The following is an 18,411-nucleotide window of genomic DNA, read 5'->3' as shown; positions in this document are numbered from 1 at the left end:
TTTCTGTCTGTGTCGCTTGTTGACGCCTGCAGGGAGAGTGAAGAAGGGCAGGGGACAGGGGAAGATTCGAGAACAGCCAAGGTCCGCTCAGTCCTGAGCAGCGGCCGCGGGGCTCCCGGGGCCAGGGGCCAGCGCTCTCCTCAGCGGGCCGAGGGCGGTGTCGCGCCAGCGGCGCGTGCGGCAGGCGGTGAGCACGGAGCCCAGCGCCAGGCAGGCGGCCAGGCTGGCGAGAAAGGAGACGGGCCCGAGCGCGTAGACCACAGCCAGGTCCCGGGGGGCGAGCCGCTGCGCGCAGTGGCTGAAGGCGGCGTCCGTTAAGGCGGTCAAGGGTCTGAGCGTCAGGCGCCCTGGCAACACGCAGAGCGGCGTCTCGGCCTCTGCGGGACACAGGTGCACAGTCAGGTGGCGGCGGCGGGGACCGTGGCCGTGGCTCCCGGCCCGCCTACCCCCACCCGGAGGGCTCACCTGGCGCCGGCCGCGGGTGCCGGCGCAGCCAGGAGCAGAGAGGACGCAGCGCGCAGCCGCAGACCCAAGGGTTGCCGCGCAGGCGCAGTGCGCGGAGAGCGGGCAGGCCGGCCAGCAGTCCCGGCGCGAGCGCAGGCAGCTCGTTGTCCTGCAGGCTGAGCGCGTACAGCAGCGGGAGCGCGCCCAGCGCCGCCGGCTCCAGGCGCGCCAGCCGATTGCCTGCCAGCGAGAGGGAACGCAGCGCGCGCAAGGGCGAAAAGGTGCCGGGCGCCAGCGCCTCCAACTGGTTGGCGCTGAGGTCGAGCTGCTGCAGCGCGCCCAAGCTCCAGAAGGCCCGCGCGTGCACCCAGCGCAGCCCGTTCTCGCGCAGGTCCAGGCGCAGCAGCGTGTCAGCGCCCACGAAAGCGCCGGGCGGCAGCGCGCGCACACGGTTATGGTCCAGCAGCAGCGCGCGCACGCGCCGGCTCAGGCCCGCAGGCACGGCGGGCAGCGCGCGCCTCGAGCAGTTGGCCTGGCCGCCCGGCGCGCACGCGCACGCCTCCGGGCAGTCCGGGGTGCCTGGGGTTCCCGAGGAGGCGGCCGCGGCCGACAACTGGGCCCAGACGGACCACGGCGACAGCAGCAGCAGCAACATCGGCGACGGCCGCCGCGAGAGAGAGGAGAGGCTCCGCATGGGGGCAGAGCTCAAGGCCTGCTGCCCGTGCGTTCACGTAGCCAGTGCGTCTTTGCCGCGCCTGCACAAATATTAATTCTCCAGCCCAGGTGCCGGCAGTTCCTGTTCCACGGCTGGTCCCCGCGCCCAGGGCGGGGGCTGGGCGGATAGCCAGCACCCTGCACTGCCAGCCACCTGTCCCGGATCCGGGCTCCTCTTGGCTCTGTGCCAGCTGCGGCCGTGAGAAGCCCCACCTCTCCTCTCCTGGGGTATCCACCACCCTGTGCCCCCCTTGAGGCCTAAGCCGATGGATGACCCCCCCCACACACACCCATCAAACTCATGGATGCCACGCATGGAATGGGACCCAGGGGCCTCACTGCTCACTCGTCCCTGCCTGTCTCCTGCCCAGCAAAGTGACCCTAGCACACACACAGTGGGCCCCCTCCCCGCACCCCCTGTATAGGGATGGTCCCATCTCCATAGTGGATGTTTGGTGGGGTCAGGAGTACATGATGGGAGCCTGAGCCCAGGGGATAGGCCGTAGGGTGGAGCGGGGACTGCATACCTGGAGACCGTCATGTCTGCCCTACCTGGCCCTATGAGGATTCTCCTAGAACCTCAAGGAGACAGTGTGGGTAGGGCACAGGCACCAGCCCAAGTTCTCCAGTCAAATGCTGCTCCCTCTGGAGTCACCAGAGTTGCACATCCTGTCCTGGGGTTTTCCGGGGTGGGGGTGGGGGTGGGGTGGGCAGGGGCCCAGGAGCCATGCCAACTTCGTGGGGCAAGGCAGCAGGACGATGCCGGGAGGAGCTAGACGGAGGCCATGGCAGGAGGAGATGGAAACACCAGGGCTGTGGCTCCTGCCCTGAAGGGCAGACAGCGGGCACTTGTGCAGGCAGCGCACACTCGCGCACGCACACACACACACACCCGCCATCCAAGATAAAGGAGATGACCTAGGTGCACACAGACCCCTCCCCACCCCTTCACGCAGCCGCACAGCGGCTCTAGGAGGAGCCCGCAGAGAGGACAGGGCAGAAGCACTAAATACCGTTTAATTCTCTTACCCTAGGCTGCCCGCAGCCCTACTCAGGTGGGGGGGTGAGAGGGGACGGCTCCTCTAGAGTCAGAGTTGGGGCCATCGGGTCCATGGGGATGGTTATGAGGCCGTGAGCCTCCAGGGGAGGCATCAGGGAGACCTCCAGCTCAGGGTCCATGAGGTGGGACTCCACATGCAATGTGTGCAGATCCGTGTGATCTTCCTGGACCCCGAAGTGCCCCACCATCCTGCACGACACGGGCTGGGTCAGGCCTGTTGCAGGCAGTCACCAGCACGGGCTCCCGAGGACTTAACCCCCTCCCAGGGCAGGCCTGGCTCTCAGGTCAGTGCCCCTGATGCATCTGTGACCACACCTCCCAGTGGGGCAGGAGCAGGGACACAGCTCACCCGTGGGGTCCTCCCCTGAGGTTACTCACCTGCTGTCCATGTGTCTGCGGGAGGCATGTTCATGTCTGGGGGACAAAGGAAGGTGTGAGTCCTGGAGCAGGGGAGCTGGCCCCCAGGAGCCCAGAAGTGCCCCTCCCGCACCCCACCTCTTCACAGCCCAGTCCGGGAAATAGCGTTCCCCAGCTCTGGCTGACATCTCACCTGGGGCAGAGGCCCCTCTCCCAGCAGGGCCCCGTGGCCCTCACCCACCCTGCCCGCCCCGGGGCCTACACACCTCTTGGCTCGCATGGCACCAATTGCCACGATGACGAGGGCACAGAAGCAGCTGGCACCAACGCCCGCCAGCACCACCAGCAGGGCGATGAGGGCCTCGCGGCTGAGGCCGAGGCTGCACTCACAGTACGTTCCAGCTGCAGAGACAAGGCCCGTGTGGCCGAGGGGCCCTCGTCACCTGCCAGTGGAGGGCCCCCGGGGCCGCCCCTCACCCCAGGAGGGGCCCTGGCTGGGGCGGGGTTCAGGGACGGGAGGAGGCACCTGCAGCAGGGATGAGCAAAAGGGACAGACATATCAGGCCGAGAGGGCCGCCAGCCAGGCAGGAGTCAGGCTGGGGACAGGGGGCCATGTCCAGCCCCCAACCCCACCACACACCTCTGGATGGAACCCATTGGAAGGCGCTGACCTCACAATAGGGCTGTGGAGCAGGGTGGGGTGGTGGGGGAATCGGGGGTCTGGGAGGTGTGTGGGGGTGGGCAGGGCTTCAGCCGGAGCTTCACTTGAACTTCTGTGTGGGAGCAGAGGAGACCTGGGCAGGCAACCCCCGGGGTGAAGCAGGTAGGGTGGCTGGGGGCCTGGGAGCTGCTCCCCAGTGCCCTACTGGATCCAGCCTCAGGGGATGGTGCATTACAGGGAAGGGGATGGAGATCACCCTTAGGCTCTTGGGATAGTGGAAACAATGACCCGGAAACCCTGGGGGGCCCTCAGCAGACAGCGGGAGGCCTGTTTCTCAGGGACTGTGACAGCCCAGGTGAGGCCTGGGCCCCACCCAGCTGACCTATGCCACCATCCTTCCCCCAAGGCTGCCAGGAGCAGGGGCCAAGAAGGGGCAAGGCATGGGCCTGTGCTCGCTGCCCTCCCTCGCACTGGCGGTCTCGGGGAGGATCCCGCCCCCAGCTCAGCAATGCCGGAGGCTCTCCAAATCCCCCAGGAGGTGGGGGCGCTGCCCACGGGCCCTCCCACAGCCACAGCCGCTAGGCGCCTCTGGCTGAGAAAAGGCTACAGGTAGCATCTGAGGCTCCCAATCTGTATCATTTATCAGAGCCCCCCTGCCCTGCCCTGCCCTGAGGGCTTCTTCCTCTGCATCTTCCTGAGGGACTTAGCTGCAGGCTGGCATCGTGGGACTTAACCTCAGCCTCCTCCCTGGCCTCGCCGTCCAGAGGCCTCCTCCCTCCTCCCCTAAGGACCTAGGCCAGCAAACCACACAGGCAGCAGGGGGAGTTGTCCCACACCACGGATGACCCCACAGGGCACCAGGGGCAAGGGTGCAGAGGGGCCCTGGCTGACTCCTTGTCATTGGGGACCTCCCTGACTCCTCTGACACAGGTGTCTCCTCCTAGTGTTGAACCCTCCTTGGGGACCAGCCAGCAGTTTCTGGGACACCTCTGTGCCTGTTGTGTGATGCTGTGACCCAAGATGCAGCTTTTTTGTTTTTCTCACATTTCGTTAACAAACCAAGTCTAAAGGGACGTGTGCCTGTGCCCAGGAGCTGCCCCGCTGCCCCGCCAGACCCGTCTAGCCGGTTTGCATCCGGGTTAGGATGACGGAAGTAAACTCAGCCCCATGCCAGGTGACCTTCCGCCTGGAGGGAACGGTGGGTGTTAGAGCCTTCTGGGCCTCCAGCAGAACTCAGAGGAAAGCGGGAAGCCCCTCTCCTAGTGACCACAGCACAGCAGCCTTGGTGGTGGGTGGAGCCCAAGTGAGGCAAACACTGGCTCGCCAGAATCCTGGAACTGCTAAGGCTACGTGCCTAGTCCTACCGCTCGTTCTCCAAACCCGTGGCCAACAGGACGCTCTGGAGTGAGAGGGGGTCCCGTCAAGGACTGATATCAGGGCCCCAGGGGAACAGGTCAAAGTGGGGAGGTGGGGGTAGGCACTAGAAGACAGCCTGGCGGAGGGGGCTACCCAAGGGTGTCTGGGGGCAACAGGCATGACTCCAGGCCTGGGAAGGCACCCCGGGTGGGCGGGAACAGGACGCCGGAGGCTCGTTCCAAAGGGCCTTTGTTGCCCAGGAGGCTGGCACCACCAGCCAGCACGGAGCCTCCTGCACCTCAGGCTGCGGTGCCCAGTGCTTCTGAAGACCTCCAGCCTGCGTCCAGCCAACGCCCTCCCCTGCCTCCCGGGACCTCAGGGGCTGGGGGCGGTGCCAGGACCCCTTGTGTGCCCCAGGGACGTCCACGTGCCAGGACCGTGGGTCTGGAGCCCGGTGACAGGTGTGCAGGCAGGGCTGGGCCCGGACACTCGTGTGTTTCCCCGCACCTGCTCCCAGGGAGCCAGGCCCTGCTAGGCTGAGCTGGAGAGACCGCTGTGAAGGGCAAACCCGGACCACACGCCCGCGATGGGCCCACAAAGCCACCAGGACAGGGAAAGGATAGAGAACCATTTGCTTTACTCTGCACTCCGGGGGCCGGGCAGGGGCACGGGGGGCACCCCCCCAGCCACCCTCCCTCCGTGGGGACGTCGCGGGAAGGGCGCAGTGGGCGCGTCAGCTGCAGCTCTTGGGCAGGCGGTAGACGCCGGCTGAGTAGACCAGCTGCTGGTCCCTCACCTTCTTCTGCAGGAAGCCCTGGAGCTCCTGCAGGTCGATCTCGGCCAGTGCGGGGCCGGTGACCACGAACATGCGCAGCATGCTGTAGATACGCTCCAGCGACAGGCTCTCCAGGTTGGTCAGCATGGCCTGGATGTACGTCCAGAAAAGCTGGGGACACAGAGGCCAGGCCGGCCGTCAGGCCACCCCCCACCCCCCGCGCGGCCACCACACCAGAGGCCGAGCCAGGCCCCCGCCCCCGCCCCCGGCCGCACCAGCAGCTCCTCCTCCTTCTGGTCGGCCTGGGAGGCCATGCCGGAGTCGCTCTCGTCGTCGCTGTCAAGGAGCACCATGCTGTCCCGGTCCTGGGGCCGCTCCTCCTCCACCACAGAGAAGGTCCCGGCAGGCTCCTCCCGCAGCACTCCCTGCTGCAGCCACACGGACATGCGCCGCCGCAGCAGGGCCACGGGCATCTTCACCACCTTGCTCAGCTCCTCCAGGGTCCAGCTGGCTGCACGGGGCGGCCGGGAACACTAGCCACTGGGCCTCGTCGGCCCGCTCACCTTCCCAGGGGGCAGCCCCAGGAGGCCGAGTCCCGCCCCCAACCTCCACCCCCCCCCCCCCCCCCGGCCACACGGAGCAGTGCCTGGCACTGGTCCCCCCCCCAGGAGGCAAGGCTGGGGCAGGCCAGCCAGGGGCCAGTGGGTTCACCTTGGTCCTGGAAGTAGAGCAAAACCACCGCCTGCACGGGAGTCACTGCCACAGACAAGGTACGATCGGCCAGCTCCACGTCCATGGTCACCAGGCCCAGGGTGTGCTTCCAGCTGAGGGTCCGCATGGCCTGGGGAGGGCCGCAGTCAGCACGAGCAGCCCGGGGGCCCGGCTGAGCCCAGCTGAGTGAGACTCCGCCACCTGGCACCAGGTGACAGAAGAGCTCCCTCACCGCCCCCCGCCCCCCGCCCCCCGGCAGTGGGCAGCAGGGTGGAAAGAAGACAGGGCTCCGCTTCCCACGCCCTCCACTACCACGATCTGATAGGACTGAACAATGAGGGCTGCTCGTGAGTTAACGGTGTCCGAAAGACGTCCAACATCGTAACCCCCAGGACCTCAGAACATGACCTGGGTTGGAGACGAGGCCGCTGCAGACGGGCCTAGTTAAGACAAGGTCATCCGAAGTACAGCGAGCCCTGACGTAGCTCGCTCAGCGCCCTTGCAAGAGGGAAGACAGTGTGAAGACAGGCAGAGACGGCAGGGACGCAGCCACAAGCCGAGAAACACCGAGGGTGGCCTGCAACACCAGATGCTGGGGAGGCGGAGGGACCCTCTCCCACAGCCTTCGGAGGCGCACAGCCCTGCTGACGCCCTGACCTCTGCTCTGGCCTCCAGGGTGGAGAAAAAGATCTCCGTGGTCGCAAGCACCTGCGTCATGGCACTTTGTTATGGCAGCCACGAGAAAGTGACACATTTTGGTCCCGGGAAGGGGGTGCTGCTGTAACAAATTCCCAGAAGTGTGAGTCCACGGAGTTGGGTGACAGGCAGAGGCTGGAAGAGCTGTGGGCTACATGCCTCTAAGAGCCTGAATTGCCCCGGAGAGACTGTCGGCAGGGACACGGCCAGGGAAGCCACAAGAGGCGTCGCGAGGAGGAAGAGGCCACGGCAAACTGGAGACAGTGTGGCCCTGCTATGTGGTGGCAGGATCCTGTCTGAGCACCACCCTGCTGGGCAGAAAGCACACCCCAGCACGATGAACCAACACTGAGCTGAGGAGACTCCGCAAATGTGGGAGGGATGGCCTCGCAGCGGCAGCAGGGGTGAGGCGGGGGGGGGGGGGGGAGCCAGCGCGAAGGCAGGGGTGCTGCTCTTCTCTGTGTGCTCTAGAGACAGAGCCGAGAGGGCGCCAGAGACCCGAGCTCTGATGTGGGAGCCGACCAGCGTCCTCAGAAGAGCCAGGACAGACTGGGCGGTCCAGGAAGGGGGTCTGTGAGGGCCCACGGCCAAAGGCCTGGACGACTGGGAGCTGCAGGGAGGACGAGGCTCCTGAGAATTTTACGGCGACCCGGACTAAAACGGAGAGACGGCCAGCTGAGGAGGGCTCAGCGGGAGAACTGCAGTACAGCGGCCCGGCCTGGCAGGGTGGGCAGACAGAAGACAGCCTTGAACCCAGAGCAGTGCCTCCACTGGCTTTTGGACTTGCTTTGAGCCTGTGACCCCCTCCTTCCTTGAGAAGTCATCCTCTCAGAACGGAGGGGTCTGTGCCACAGCTCGCAGGCACGCTCTGCTTTCCCAGGCTCGCAGCCGGAGAGGGACTGCCCTCGATGAGCTGCGCTCGGTCTCGCTCCTGCCCGATTCAGATGCTGCTCAGATACCAAACTCTGAGGTGTGGGGTGATGTAAACGTGGTGCTGGAATGGCTTAAGACTTCTGGGGATGTTGGATGAGTGTGTTTTGCATGTGGGAAGCACAAGAATTTGGGGGGGGGGGGGGCACAGGGTGGACTGTTATAGGTTGAACTGCGTCCCTCATAGTTAAGGATGTTAAAGTCCTAACCCCTGATAACTCAGAACGTAACTGCATCTGGACATCAGATTACCACACGTCAATTCGTTCAAGTGAGGTCATTCTAGAATAGGGTGGGCCTTTAATCCAACATGACTGGTGTCCTTGTAAGAAACGTGGACACAAAGAGACACAGGGAGAATGCCATGTGACAACAGAGGCGGAGGTTGGGCTGATGTGGCCACAAGTCAAGTGATGCCTGGAGCCACCAGAAGCCGGAAGCAGCAGGAGGAACCCTCCCTCAAGCCTCTGGACAGAGTGCAGCCCTATGATCGATCCTGGACACCCAGCTGCCAGAAGTGACACGATACACCTGCACTGTTTTGAGCCCCTATCATGGCACTTTGTTGCTGACCAACACAAGGGAGTCTTCAGTAACCCCCTCACCCCCTCAGCTCCAAAGGAGGAGGCAACAGAGAACCCCACCTCGTAGGGGGGAAACGGAAGCAGAACCCACAGTTTGCCCAGGTCACAAGCAGGAGAGCCACAGACAGGCTCTCCAGCTCCAAGCCCACGACCGTACGGCCACCACCGCAGCCTGCAGCGGGAAAGACGCAAGGCCACCAACAGAAAACACAAGCAAGGATACTCTGTGGGCTGCGTGGCCACCCACGTGTCCAACGTGATCCTCAGGCCAAGAGTTCTGGTGTGAGGCAGAGACACTGTGGCCACAGGTCCGACCTCCAGCATAGCCCCGGGGCCTGCTCCGCCACTCTAGTATCCAGCTGGAGTCAGGACAAAGCGCGCTGAGGCATGGCCATCACATCAGGCGCATTAGGCCCGAGCAGAAAGGCATGGCTGAGCCATCCTCTGGGAAAGCAGCTTCTAGGGAAGCAAGCCAGGCAGTGGCAAGGCCGGGGCAGAGTCCTGGAAGTCGAATGCTTCATGAGCAATCTGGAGACTGCTTGGAGGCAGACGCCCATGGGGCACACACAGCCCCGACTCTCTCCGGGGCGAGCCCGGTGCCCCAGCCCCCAGTTCTGAGACGTCAGAGAGTAGACAGTGGAAGAGGAAGCCCGGGAAGGTGGGGCCACCCGGAGGCGCAGAGGGCAGAAGCGGCCCGGCCCCTCCCCCAGTGTGGGTGTGCACGCTCACGTGCAGAGGCTCCTAAGGGACGAGGGGAGCGGAACGGGGGCTGCGCCCTCCTGCCCCGACGCAGAGGCGCAGGAGAGGTGTCAGCAGAGAGCCGCGCAGGCGGGTCGCACCCAGGTCCCGATGCACAGCCTGCTCGGAAAGGTCACCAGGTCAGGATGCAGCCCCCACCTGCCACCGGAGGGAGGTGTGGCCTGTACCTTCAGCTTCTCGTACTTCTTGCAGTAGACCTCGAGGGCCTCCCTAATGTCCTCGGGGACCTCCAGCTTCTCGTCCTTGAAGGGAGGCCAAAACTCGCTGGACAGGATGACGGCATAGACCCCAAAAGGCGGCTGCTCCTCTATGGGCCGCTTCTCGTCCTCCTCACGAATGTTGGCGTTGATGCGGCGGGAGTCCGCCATGTCCTGGGGGGGGGAACGAGGTCTCACGAAGGCCCCGGGGCTGGGCTCAGGGTGAGGCCGGGCCAGGTGGGCAGGAGCCCCGCGTGCCCACCTTCAGCATGACCTCGCAGAAGTGCATGGGAGCCTCGCCAAAGCGCAGCTTCAGCAGCTCCACGTTGCGGATCTCCCTGGAAGAACGCATCTCTGAGGGGGCGTGGCGCGCCCCCACCCCAAGCAGCACCCGTAGCGGAGCGGGCACCCTCCCCCACCCAGCGCAGGGACACCCCAGGGGGAGAGGCGCGAAGTGCAGCTCCAGCCACCGAGACCCTGGACTCCGTCCCGGCTGAGGCCCAGGGGTTCCCGGGGATCTGGTTCCCCGAGCCCCTGGGCCTCCCCCCAGGCCTCCCCAGGGTGATGGCTGAGCACGGGTGCACCTCCCCGCCGGAGAGCAGGCAGCGGCGCCCCCTGCGGCCCAGTGGCGCCTTGCGGGCCTCACCGCTCAGGACTAAAGCTGAACTGGTGCAGGAGGCGGTCGGCCAGCAGCGAGCGGTACTCGTTGATGAACAGGTCCTTGCTGCCGTAGATGCTGACCAGCAGGCTGATGATGTCCGAGGAGCGCCGCTTGGAGCTGGACTTCCCTGCACGGCACGGGGACCGGCACCGATGGCATCTCGCAGGGACCGAGGAAGCACCATCCGCGCCCACGCAGGCCCCACCCTGCCACGCCCGTGAGGCCCAGGCCCAGATCCCAGGCGAGGGGCGGGGTGGGTAGTACACAGGCCGCCTGGGAATCTGCTCTTCTGGCAAGCCGGACGGAGACACAGGCCACCGTGGGCCCACTCAAGCCAGCCAGAGCCCCCTGCAGAAGCGGGTCGGGGCGGGTGCTGACAACTGATCCCCTCAAGCTTTCGGGCACCTGTGGAATCAGACGCCTGCCTTGCTGGAGCGTCCCCCACAACCCAGAGCCAGGTGGGGCTGGTGGCACTGACCTGGATCGGCATCCACAGGGTCAGGGACCCAGTCCTCGGGCTCGCCAGAGTCATCCTCGCTGTCCTGACCGGTCTCCAGGCTCGCCGGGTCTGTCTTGGACAGCTCGACAGCCAAGTCCCCCGTCCCATCCGAGTCCCCCGTCAGCCCAGCTACGATCTGCCGCACCGTGTCCTCCCGCGTCCTGCCAGATGTGAGTACCGCTGGCCTTCGCGGCACCTCTCTCCCTGTTTGCCCACACCACGGCACCCCACCTCACCCCGGCAGCCAGCACCCCCGTTGGCCACCTGCTTAAGACGGGTCCATCAAACTTTCTCTCAGAAAACAGTAATACTGATCATAATAAGATAAACCCCACCGTTTTCGGGAACGCCGAGAACTAAAATAATACGGGATCTAGGCCAGGGCCTTCCCAACCAAGAGGCAGCAGATGTGAGTCAGGGAAGCACCAGATGCCTCCCAGCCCCAGCCCTGAGCCTCTACTGTCCCGAGGGGTCTCCAGACAGCTGTGCCCCAGCACCCGCTCAAACATGTCCTCTGACAGACAGCCTGGAGTCACTGCGGTTCATGCACAGGGGTCCCCTCCCCGCCCCGGCCTCAGCCTGGGTCTTGGTCAGTAAGCTAAAGCTGAGCTGGGGCCTCTATGGACTAGGAAAAGGGGATGGGAACAGAGAGCAGGGTTGCAGGGTGGGGTCCCCAGTGTCTGCCCATGGACGTGGTGGCACCCACAAGACGAAGAAGCCCGGGCCGTGGCCAGGTCATGTGGCCCAACAGGAGGGACAGAGTGTCCCTGGTGTTTCGGGGGCCACAAGGACCCACGGGGAACTTGGCTGCACAAATGGAGCCAGGAGACAAGGACCCCAGGTCCGAGCAGCAGCCTGGAGCTTGGCCACGGGGCTCACCTCAGGTAGCGGCGAATGGGCTCACAAGCCACCTCCAAGATGACCATGGAAGGGTCGAGCACACGCAGTGCCTTGATGGCGGATATATAGAGGGTGATGATGTCGCACGTGTTGACCCCTACGGCCAGGAGAAAGGACAGTAGTCACAGCAGCACCCAGGAGTTGTCCCTTGAGCGGCAGCGCCCTGGCCAGGTGGGTTTTTCGGCCACCACTGTGACCTCACTCCCCAGGATACCACTGTGACCCACGGGACGCTGTCCCCCTTCTCCCCTAACTCTCATGTGCTTTCCCTGGAACTTTCCAAGGTCCGAGCCCTCCCCTCACTGGGCGGTCTGCCCCAGGCCACACCCATCACTTCCCAGGACTCTCTTCAAGGGAGGATGAGGCGGAGCTCCTAAGGACCGCACAGACCCACACCCTACACAGGCCCCTCGGCAGAGGAGACTGGCTTCTTGGGCAGCAGCTCAGGCACCTGGGTGGAGGAGCCGCGTCTCCAGGGCAGCCTTGAGAGACAGGAGCAGCTGCTGCCTCTGGTCAGTCCTTTCCAGGCAGTATTTGAGGTCCTCGATGGCTGGCCGGGAGTCTGGGAAGTCTGTAGGAAGAGTGTGGACCCTTGCACACACACGTGCAAGCACGCATGTGCTGTGCGTGCAAGAAAGGACACAAGGTCGGCAGGGCCCAGACCCACTCAGCAGTGATGAGAAACACCGCTAGGTGCTTCAGGCCGTCCCTGGGCGGTCATGTGCCCTCCAGCCCCCGCCCCGCCCCCGAGTGCCCAAGGACAGAGCAGGAGCATGAGGCCGCCGACAGGATGGGGGTGGACGCCCAGAAGCAACGTCTGGGGGCCCCACTGGCGGGCCCAGCTCTGCTTGGGACACCACTGTCTGTCCTAAGTGCCCCTGGCCGCCTGCAGGATCTGAATGGCGAAGGCACGGGGAAGGTGGCCACTTCAGCGGGCAGGGGGCCGACCTCGGATGATGCTGAAGAGCTCCTCGATGCGTAGGCCGGCATAGATACGGTAGAAAAACCTCTGCACGTGGCAGCGCCACCGGCGCAGTGTGTTGCCAGCCTCCGGGGACGCGGGCCTGGCGGGGCCATCCTGCAGGAATACCTTGCCGAGCCAGCCGACCACCCTCTCGATCCACTGTCGGGAGAGCACAGGTGTAGGGAGGCGAGGAGCTGAATGAACCCCAGCCCGACGTGGAGCAGAGGCTACCCGCACTGCAGCCAGTCTCGGGGAGTCTCTAAGGCTCCTGGACACTGGGAGCACATTGAAACCAGCAGGATAACGGGTCCAAAGTGGGCCTCCCAGGCCTCCCATCGATGTGTCCCCACACCCAATGAGCACCAGAGCCCAGGCTTATCTTAGCAACAGTGGCCCTGATGCAGAGCACGGAGAGAACGCTCACCTCTGACCTGGTGGACAGACACACCCTGGGGGCCACGTACCTGACCAGTCCCACCACGGGGGACAACGTAAGGGCCCTTCTGAGCACATGCGCGTAAACTTATAGGCAAAACAGCCGCACAGAGCCTAGGATGCACACGTTCCCCCACAAACTACGCAGCCCCTGATGACAGCATCCCGATACTCTACCACCTGGGGGCAACACAGGTGCCCCGGCCAGGCCTCTGGTCTCACACCCACTCCAGACCGCTGCTGTACGGACACTTGCTGTGAACCCCCACCACAGCTAGTCTGCGCCCTGGGACGCGGACACCAGGAAGCGGCGGAGAATGACATGCGGGAAGTAGGGGCAGGCTGGACGGTCCCCTGCGGTTGGGCCAGCACCTCCCCGGCTCTAGGGAGACCAGGGCAGAGCCCCAGGGCAGGGCCCCAGACCACGCCCCAACAGCACGGGCGCCCTGAGGCCCCTCAGCGGGACACCCCAGACCTTGGCACCGCCTCCAGCCAAGTGATTTCTCACAGACCTTGCTGAGCAGGTCACGGGCTCTTTCTTGCGGTCACAAGGGCAGGCCGGGAAGGGCCAGCTTCCACCCAGCACCAAGACAGCTTCATCCACCAGCCAGGTCCTAGCTCGTCCAAGTCCCCATACTGTGGCTGCTTCTAAGACCACTAGGGTGTCAGGTTGGCCAGAAACCTGTTCTACAGCCCCCAGGGAACAGGGCCCGAGAGGCTGTCCTTACCTTGTGGAACTCTCGCAGGAAGGAGCGCTCGTACTCGCCCCGACAGCGGTCCTCCATTCTCTCCCTGGTCACCTGGTGCAGGGTGGTGGTCACAGCCTCCGCACTGACCCGCTCCAACAGACTCAGCCTGTGTCTGGAGGACAGCCCTGCTCGTGGAGCACACGGAGTACCCTGCTGCCCCTCACACCCAGCGCCCTCTGCACCGTTGAAGGCTTCAAGGAAAAGCTGCTGGGCAGGACAGAGCCCTGCCCTCCCCAGTTGGCCTCTCTGCCCAGGCTGAGACCCTGGCCTTGCCCATGTGAGGAGTGGGTGTGGCTCTCAGGGCTAAAACCGCATCTCCTTAAACGTGGCTCTGAAGCAACAGCTAAGTGTATCACCGTCCTGACCACGTGAACACAGACGCCACCAGTTATGCCGTTGGGTGCAGACCCTGGTCAGCGACGGCGAATGAACTCAAGAAAACGAGAGAGAACATTTCTGGGCACCCTGCATCTGGGATGAACCAGCAAAAGCCATCCAGGGCCTCCTTGACCCTGGCCAGCAACAGGGCCCCTCCCTCAGTCCAGCTAGAAGCCCCTCCCCCTTCCCAACAGCTGTGCTGCTGCCGCTTCACTCAACGTGACAAGATCATTACCAGCAACCACAAAGGATTAAAGGCTCACAGCTCCGAACCCAGCTTTAACGGCGACAGCAAAATTCTTTCCTCTTTAAAAGGCTGGAAAAGCAATCTGCTTGCCCAGCGTGTTAGCCTAATCCCCAACTTGTCTGGAAAGAATAAAAAAAGCAAGCCCACCTCTTGCAATTACAAGAGAGGATGAACACCATCCCTTCCCCAGGGAGCCTACAGAAGGCACAGCAGAATTCTACGTGGCCCAGAAAATTTGCAATCCCTAGGGTCTCAGAGTAAGCAAAGAGCGGAAACCCAAGGCTAGTGTGAGTGGCAGACACACACCTGTGTCCAAGACAAAACGTATAAATTCACAGCGCGGGGATCCTGGGGACCCGCCCCTGGCCACACCCAGGATGATCCTGCAGAGACCCCACCCCCCACCCCACCCAGCCAGCTGGACCCAGGAAAGCCAGCCAGAGGCAAGAACAGAGGCGTGGCCACACAGGCACGAGTACTCACAGGACCTGGCTGAGCTGGTGAAACTGCTCCAGGGCCTGGCGGCACCAGCACTGCTGCTTGTCACTGCCGCATCCCGCACACAACGGGCTCTGCAGAAGCCGGTAGTACCGGCGACGGGCATACCTGCTGTCCAATTCCCCCTCTAGTTCTGGGTCTGTGCCCCCTTCCCCCTTCCTCTTACTCTGCATGTAGACTCTCAAAAAGCGCCCATAGAGGCGCTGAATCATCTCCTGAAAGGTTCTGGGAGTGGAAAAGAACAGGACGCCCCGCAAGGTGGTGTGGACTTTTTCCCGCAGCCCCTGAGCGCCTGCGCCCATCAGCAAGCCCAGGCGAGTCCATTTCTCCAGCAGCTCTAGACTATGCAGGTAGGGATCCAGGCGGCTCTCCAACAGGCCGAAAGCGTCAAGGAGAAGCAGAAGGCACTGGGGCTCGTCTGCACAGTTCTCACGCTGGGAGATAGTATTCCAGAACTCAAGGGAGATGTTGGCCTGCAGGTCGTTCTGCAGCACCTCTACAAACCACTCCTCCAGGACTGAATGCAGACCGTGGGCCCTCAAAACCTCCACCGCCGCCCGGAGCTCCTCCTCCTTTGGCGGCACCGCACCGCTGGTCCGGGAGGACGCCTGGAGTGCAGGGAACCGTGAGAAGGGGACACAGAGTAGCGGTGGGAAGGGCACTGACACGCGGGGAGAAGCGGGGAAAGGGACAGAGCGGAGGGGAAGCTGCGGGATTTCCGCTACCCCTCGTCCACGACCCACGGATGCTTGGCCGACGCTAGGGAAGGGCCGCCTCGGCAGCGGAACGAACCCCAGGGTGGACGTCCTAGTAAAGCGCGCAGGGTCCCCGGAACCCCGCGCGGACCCGCCGCCCTCTTCCGGGGCCTCACCAGTCCCAACGCGGCCGGCGGCACCAGCCCGGTGCTCACGGTGTTCCAGGCCACCAACAGTTCCTGTGCAGGCCCGGGGTCGCCGTCTCGCACCGCCGTCGCCATCTGCGCCCACCAGCTCCCAGGGCTTCGCGGCGCGGCGCGCGGCGATGACGCACACGAGCGGCGCGCCGCGGTGACGTATCGGAGGGCGCGCTGTCGGAAGGCAGTGCGCAGGCGCGAACGGCGAGGCGCTGGCGGCGGTTGGAGTGGTCGCGGCCCAAGCGGCGACCATGACCCAGCAGGGCGCGGCGCTGCAGAATTACAACAACGAGCTAGTCAAGTGTGAGCGGCCGCGCGGCGGGGTCTGCCGGGCGGGCTGGGAGGGCGCGGGGCTCGCCGGCGTGCAGGCCGAGGCAGTAGCTGGCCCGCAGCGCGCGGCCGAGTGGGGTGCACGGTCCGTGCGTGGGGGTGTCGGCTGGGAAGGCGCCGGTGGCCGTCGGACCTGCCCGGCGCACGGCCGCTCTGTGGCACGCACCAAGCCCTGGGTATCTGTGGAGAGAGCCAAGGAACGAATGGCTAGAGCACGCACTGCCGCCCGGGCGCCACGCCCGCTGGTCCGGTGCGGTGCTTTCTCTAACCCCGAGAACCCCTGGGCGGTCGGAGCCTGGCCTGGCGGCGGTGGAAGGTGGCCGAGCCAGCCCCGGGCCTCCCGCCACCCTCTCCTCCTACACAGCAGTGGGCTCCAGAGTGGCAGGGGTGCCGCTGTCCTTCCTGCCCTGGGTCCACAGCGCCTGCCCCGCTCGGCCCACTGTAGGCATCGAGGAGCTGTGTCAGAAGCGAGAGGAGTTGTGCCGGCAGATCCAGCAGGAGGAGGATGAGAAGCAGCGGCTGCAGAGCGAGGTGAGGCAGCTGACGGAGAAACTGGCCCGAGTCAACGAGAATCTGGCGCGCAAGATTGCTTCTCGCAACGAGTTTGACCGGACCATCGCAGAGACAGAGGCTGCCTACCTCAAGGTGGGGCTCGGGGCCGGCAGGGAGCCTGCATGCCTGTGGCCTGCGGGGGGTGGCCCGGGGGCACCCACGGGCAGAGGCGACAGGACTACAACATGGTCAGGACCGCTGTGGGATGACAGTGGGGCTGTCAGTGCAAGTCCTGTTCTGTGCACCGTAGTTTTATGGCTTGTCCCAGACCACGGGCAGAGAGTGGCAGCAAGGGCCGGAGCTCATCTCGTCTGGCTTCCCAGGGTGCAAGGAGGGGGGCTTTGGGCTAAAGGCTCTGCTGACCCTGTCCGACCCTCCTGTCAGGGGCTTCCTCTCCCTGCTTCTGCCCCAGGCTTGGCACCGGCTTGGTAGGAGCAGAGCTGGACTGTGCGAGCCTTCTGACGAGAGGGATAGTGACAGCCGTCTCGTGTCCCCGTTTCCAGATCCTGGAAAGCTCACAGACTCTGCTTAGTGTCCTGAAGAGGGAAGCCGGGAACTTGACCAAAGCCACAGCCTCGGAGCACAAGAGCAGTGGAGGCAGGGAGAGCTGAGGTGGCCATTGGTGGGGAGGGGCCTGCCTCCCACGTCCCTCAGTGGCTCGACCCCCAACAAGCCTGTCTTCAAAGCGTCTTTATTCTTCGTGGTAGCAGCTGCCTCCTTTCACTGTCTCGGGTGCCAAGAGGCAGTTGCCCAGCTTCACCTGCCCCAGGTGACAAGTACAGCCCTGGGTGCAGCCCACCAGGTGGGGGTCCTGGCCCTGTACTCATAGGACGTGGGAAGGACAGGCTCTGGGTGAGTTCCGCTCGGGTCGGAGGTCCCCTCACCCCCGCCCTGGGCTGCCAGAAAGACCCTGCTCCCTACTTTCACCAGCACGGCAGCCACCTCACCTCGGTGCCCAGGCCAGGGGAGCAGGGGAGGGGCTGGGGCCCACCCCCTCAGAGCTTGCCCTGGTGGCCTATGACTGTCAGTAAAGATTGTCTTTGTGAAGGTAGCTTACTGCCTGTGTCCTCTGTCCTGCGTGTGGGACGTGGGACTGCTGCACAACCCCAGAACCAATGTGAGCCCAGCCGTATGGCTTCTTGGCAGAGGAGGGCCTGGAGTGGCTTTCCCTGTGACAAGCCTTGTTGGCTTTGGGGACAGAGTTGAGGGTACCCTTGAGCATTCCCTGGGACCTTGTCACCCACCCTTTCTCCCCACCAGGGCTGCTGGCCCCCTGCCCCCAACTCCAGCACTTAGCCTCCCCGTCGGGTGGTGTTCTGCCTGTTGGTCTTGGTCTGTGCGATGCCCTATTCCCCAGCACAAGGCCTGGCCCAGGGAGACGCTCTCCAGCCAGGGCTGTGCCCCAGCTCCAGGATTCTAAACTTTGCTCCAACCCCACGGCACCACCACTCCCCACTCTCCCTGGTCCCACCGAGCGTGCCGACTTCCAGCCTCCCACGCTGCCTGGGGCCCAGCCCTCCACCCCGAGTCCTCTCTGGGACTGTCTCTGTTGGCCAGTTAGCTCCTATGGTGGTCCCTGCAGCTAGGCAGGTCTGAGAAGCATGTATTGAGAAGGTCTGGAGAAACTTGGGCCCACTCCACCCAGAACACTAAAAACACCCTTCTCCTTCCCAAGTTTGGCCAAGCAGCATTTCTCACGGGCTTGACTCTTGAGGAGGGATGCACTTGCATCCGTTGCCTGGATTACAAGCAGCCCCAGCTCCCCAGCTCCAAGCTGAGTAGGGCAGTTCTGTGTCTCCTGTTGCCTCTTGGATTCTGCTGGGTTTTCCTGCCAGCCGTTAGCACTGACTCCAGGGAAGTGGTCTGCCTCCTACAGCCTTGCTGCAGGCTCCTGTGGGTCAGGTGGCTTTCCAAGCCACACAGGAGGCGAGATCCCTGAGGTTCCGCCCGCTCCTCGTCCCCTCCCAGGCGCTTGGCCTTAAAAACGGCTCTGGTCCAGCCAGAGTACCAGACCCCAGAGAGCAAGCCTAAAGTGCTCCTCCCCCTACAGCTCCCACTGTGT

General features: G+C 64.4%; 4 protein-coding genes across 5 annotated transcripts; 1 reads left to right on the top strand and 3 right to left on the bottom strand.

Annotated features, from left to right (window-relative positions):
- Window positions 1–1,852, bottom strand: LRRC26 (leucine rich repeat containing 26). Its single transcript, XM_023243102.2, has 2 exons — window positions 466–1,852; window positions 1–377 (listed from the first exon to the last, which is right to left on the bottom strand). Exons 1-2 carry the CDS (start codon window positions 1,136–1,138, stop codon window positions 88–90), a joined length of 963 nt encoding a protein of 320 aa, XP_023098870.2. The 5' UTR covers window positions 1,139–1,852; the 3' UTR covers window positions 1–87.
- Window positions 1,853–2,157: 305 nt separating this feature from the next.
- On the bottom strand, window positions 2,158–3,261 carry TMEM210 (transmembrane protein 210). Its single transcript, XM_023243103.2, has 4 exons — window positions 3,102–3,261; window positions 2,842–2,977; window positions 2,597–2,632; window positions 2,158–2,407 (listed from the first exon to the last, which is right to left on the bottom strand). Exons 1-4 carry the CDS (start codon window positions 3,187–3,189, stop codon window positions 2,206–2,208), a joined length of 462 nt encoding a protein of 153 aa, XP_023098871.1. The 5' UTR covers window positions 3,190–3,261; the 3' UTR covers window positions 2,158–2,205.
- A 1,949-nt stretch (window positions 3,262–5,210) lies between these two features.
- On the bottom strand, window positions 5,211–15,607 carry ANAPC2 (anaphase promoting complex subunit 2). The gene is made up of 13 exons (XM_011288746.4): window positions 15,447–15,607; window positions 14,561–15,183; window positions 13,432–13,564; window positions 12,253–12,427; window positions 11,756–11,875; window positions 11,284–11,401; window positions 10,384–10,565; window positions 9,891–10,032; window positions 9,507–9,582; window positions 9,215–9,418; window positions 6,079–6,208; window positions 5,643–5,878; window positions 5,211–5,538 (listed from the first exon to the last, which is right to left on the bottom strand). The coding sequence occupies exons 1-13, from the start codon at window positions 15,549–15,551 to the stop codon at window positions 5,326–5,328; spliced, it is 2,457 nt and encodes an 818-aa protein (XP_011287048.2). The 5' UTR covers window positions 15,552–15,607; the 3' UTR covers window positions 5,211–5,325.
- Window positions 15,608–15,612: 5 nt separating this feature from the next.
- SSNA1 (SS nuclear autoantigen 1) lies at window positions 15,613–17,400 on the top strand. Of its 2 annotated transcripts, none has more exons than XM_023243104.2 (3): window positions 15,613–15,770; window positions 16,243–16,442; window positions 16,853–17,400. In XM_023243104.2, exons 1-3 carry the CDS (start codon window positions 15,719–15,721, stop codon window positions 16,958–16,960), a joined length of 360 nt encoding a protein of 119 aa, XP_023098872.1. In that variant the 5' UTR covers window positions 15,613–15,718; the 3' UTR covers window positions 16,961–17,400. The 2 variants fall into 2 exon arrangements, with proteins under 2 accessions (XP_023098872.1, XP_044898394.1); XM_045042459.1 differs by having other exon boundaries at window positions 16,762–17,400.
- The last annotated feature ends 1,011 nt before the right edge of the window (window positions 17,401–18,411 follow it).

This window comes from Felis catus, chromosome D4, assembly GCF_018350175.1.
Source record: "Felis catus isolate Fca126 chromosome D4, F.catus_Fca126_mat1.0, whole genome shotgun sequence".
In the NCBI taxonomy this organism is placed as follows: Eukaryota; Metazoa; Chordata; class Mammalia; order Carnivora; family Felidae; genus Felis; species Felis catus.
Note: the sequence above shows the minus strand (reverse complement) of the source record. Positions and strands in the feature narration are given on the sequence as shown.

Excerpts from the sequence above, each read along its gene's own strand:
- LRRC26 (XM_023243102.2), bottom strand. The coding sequence starts at position 1,138 with ATGCGGAGCCTCTCCTCTCTCTCGCGGCGGCCGTCGCCGATGTTGCTG. Across the intron at positions 378-465 it reads GCACCCGCGGCCGGCGCCAG|AGGCCGAGACGCCGCTCTGC; the intron begins GTGAGCCCTCCG and ends TGTGTCCCGCAG.
- TMEM210 (XM_023243103.2), bottom strand. The coding sequence starts at position 3,189 with ATGGCCCCCTGTCCCCAGCCTGACTCCTGCCTGGCTGGCGGCCCTCTC. Across the intron at positions 2,978-3,101 it reads TTTGCTCATCCCTGCTGCAG|CTGGAACGTACTGTGAGTGC; the intron begins GTGCCTCCTCCC and ends TTGTCTCTGCAG. Across the intron at positions 2,633-2,841 it reads GGTGCCATGCGAGCCAAGAG|ACATGAACATGCCTCCCGCA; the intron begins GTGTGTAGGCCC and ends TTTGTCCCCCAG.
- ANAPC2 (XM_011288746.4), bottom strand. The coding sequence starts at position 15,551 with ATGGCGACGGCGGTGCGAGACGGCGACCCCGGGCCTGCACAGGAACTG. Across the intron at positions 11,402-11,755 it reads GACGCGGCTCCTCCACCCAG|GGGTCAACACGTGCGACATC; the intron begins GTGCCTGAGCTG and ends TCCTGGCCGTAG. Across the intron at positions 6,209-9,214 it reads AGAAGTACGAGAAGCTGAAG|GCCATGCGGACCCTCAGCTG; the intron begins GTACAGGCCACA and ends GGCCCTCCCCAG.
- SSNA1 (XM_045042459.1), top strand. The coding sequence starts at position 15,719 with ATGACCCAGCAGGGCGCGGCGCTGCAGAATTACAACAACGAGCTAGTC. Across the intron at positions 15,771-16,242 it reads CAACAACGAGCTAGTCAAGT|GCATCGAGGAGCTGTGTCAG; the intron begins GTGAGCGGCCGC and ends GGCCCACTGTAG. Across the intron at positions 16,443-16,761 it reads CAGAGGCTGCCTACCTCAAG|GCTTGGCACCGGCTTGGTAG; the intron begins GTGGGGCTCGGG and ends CTTCTGCCCCAG.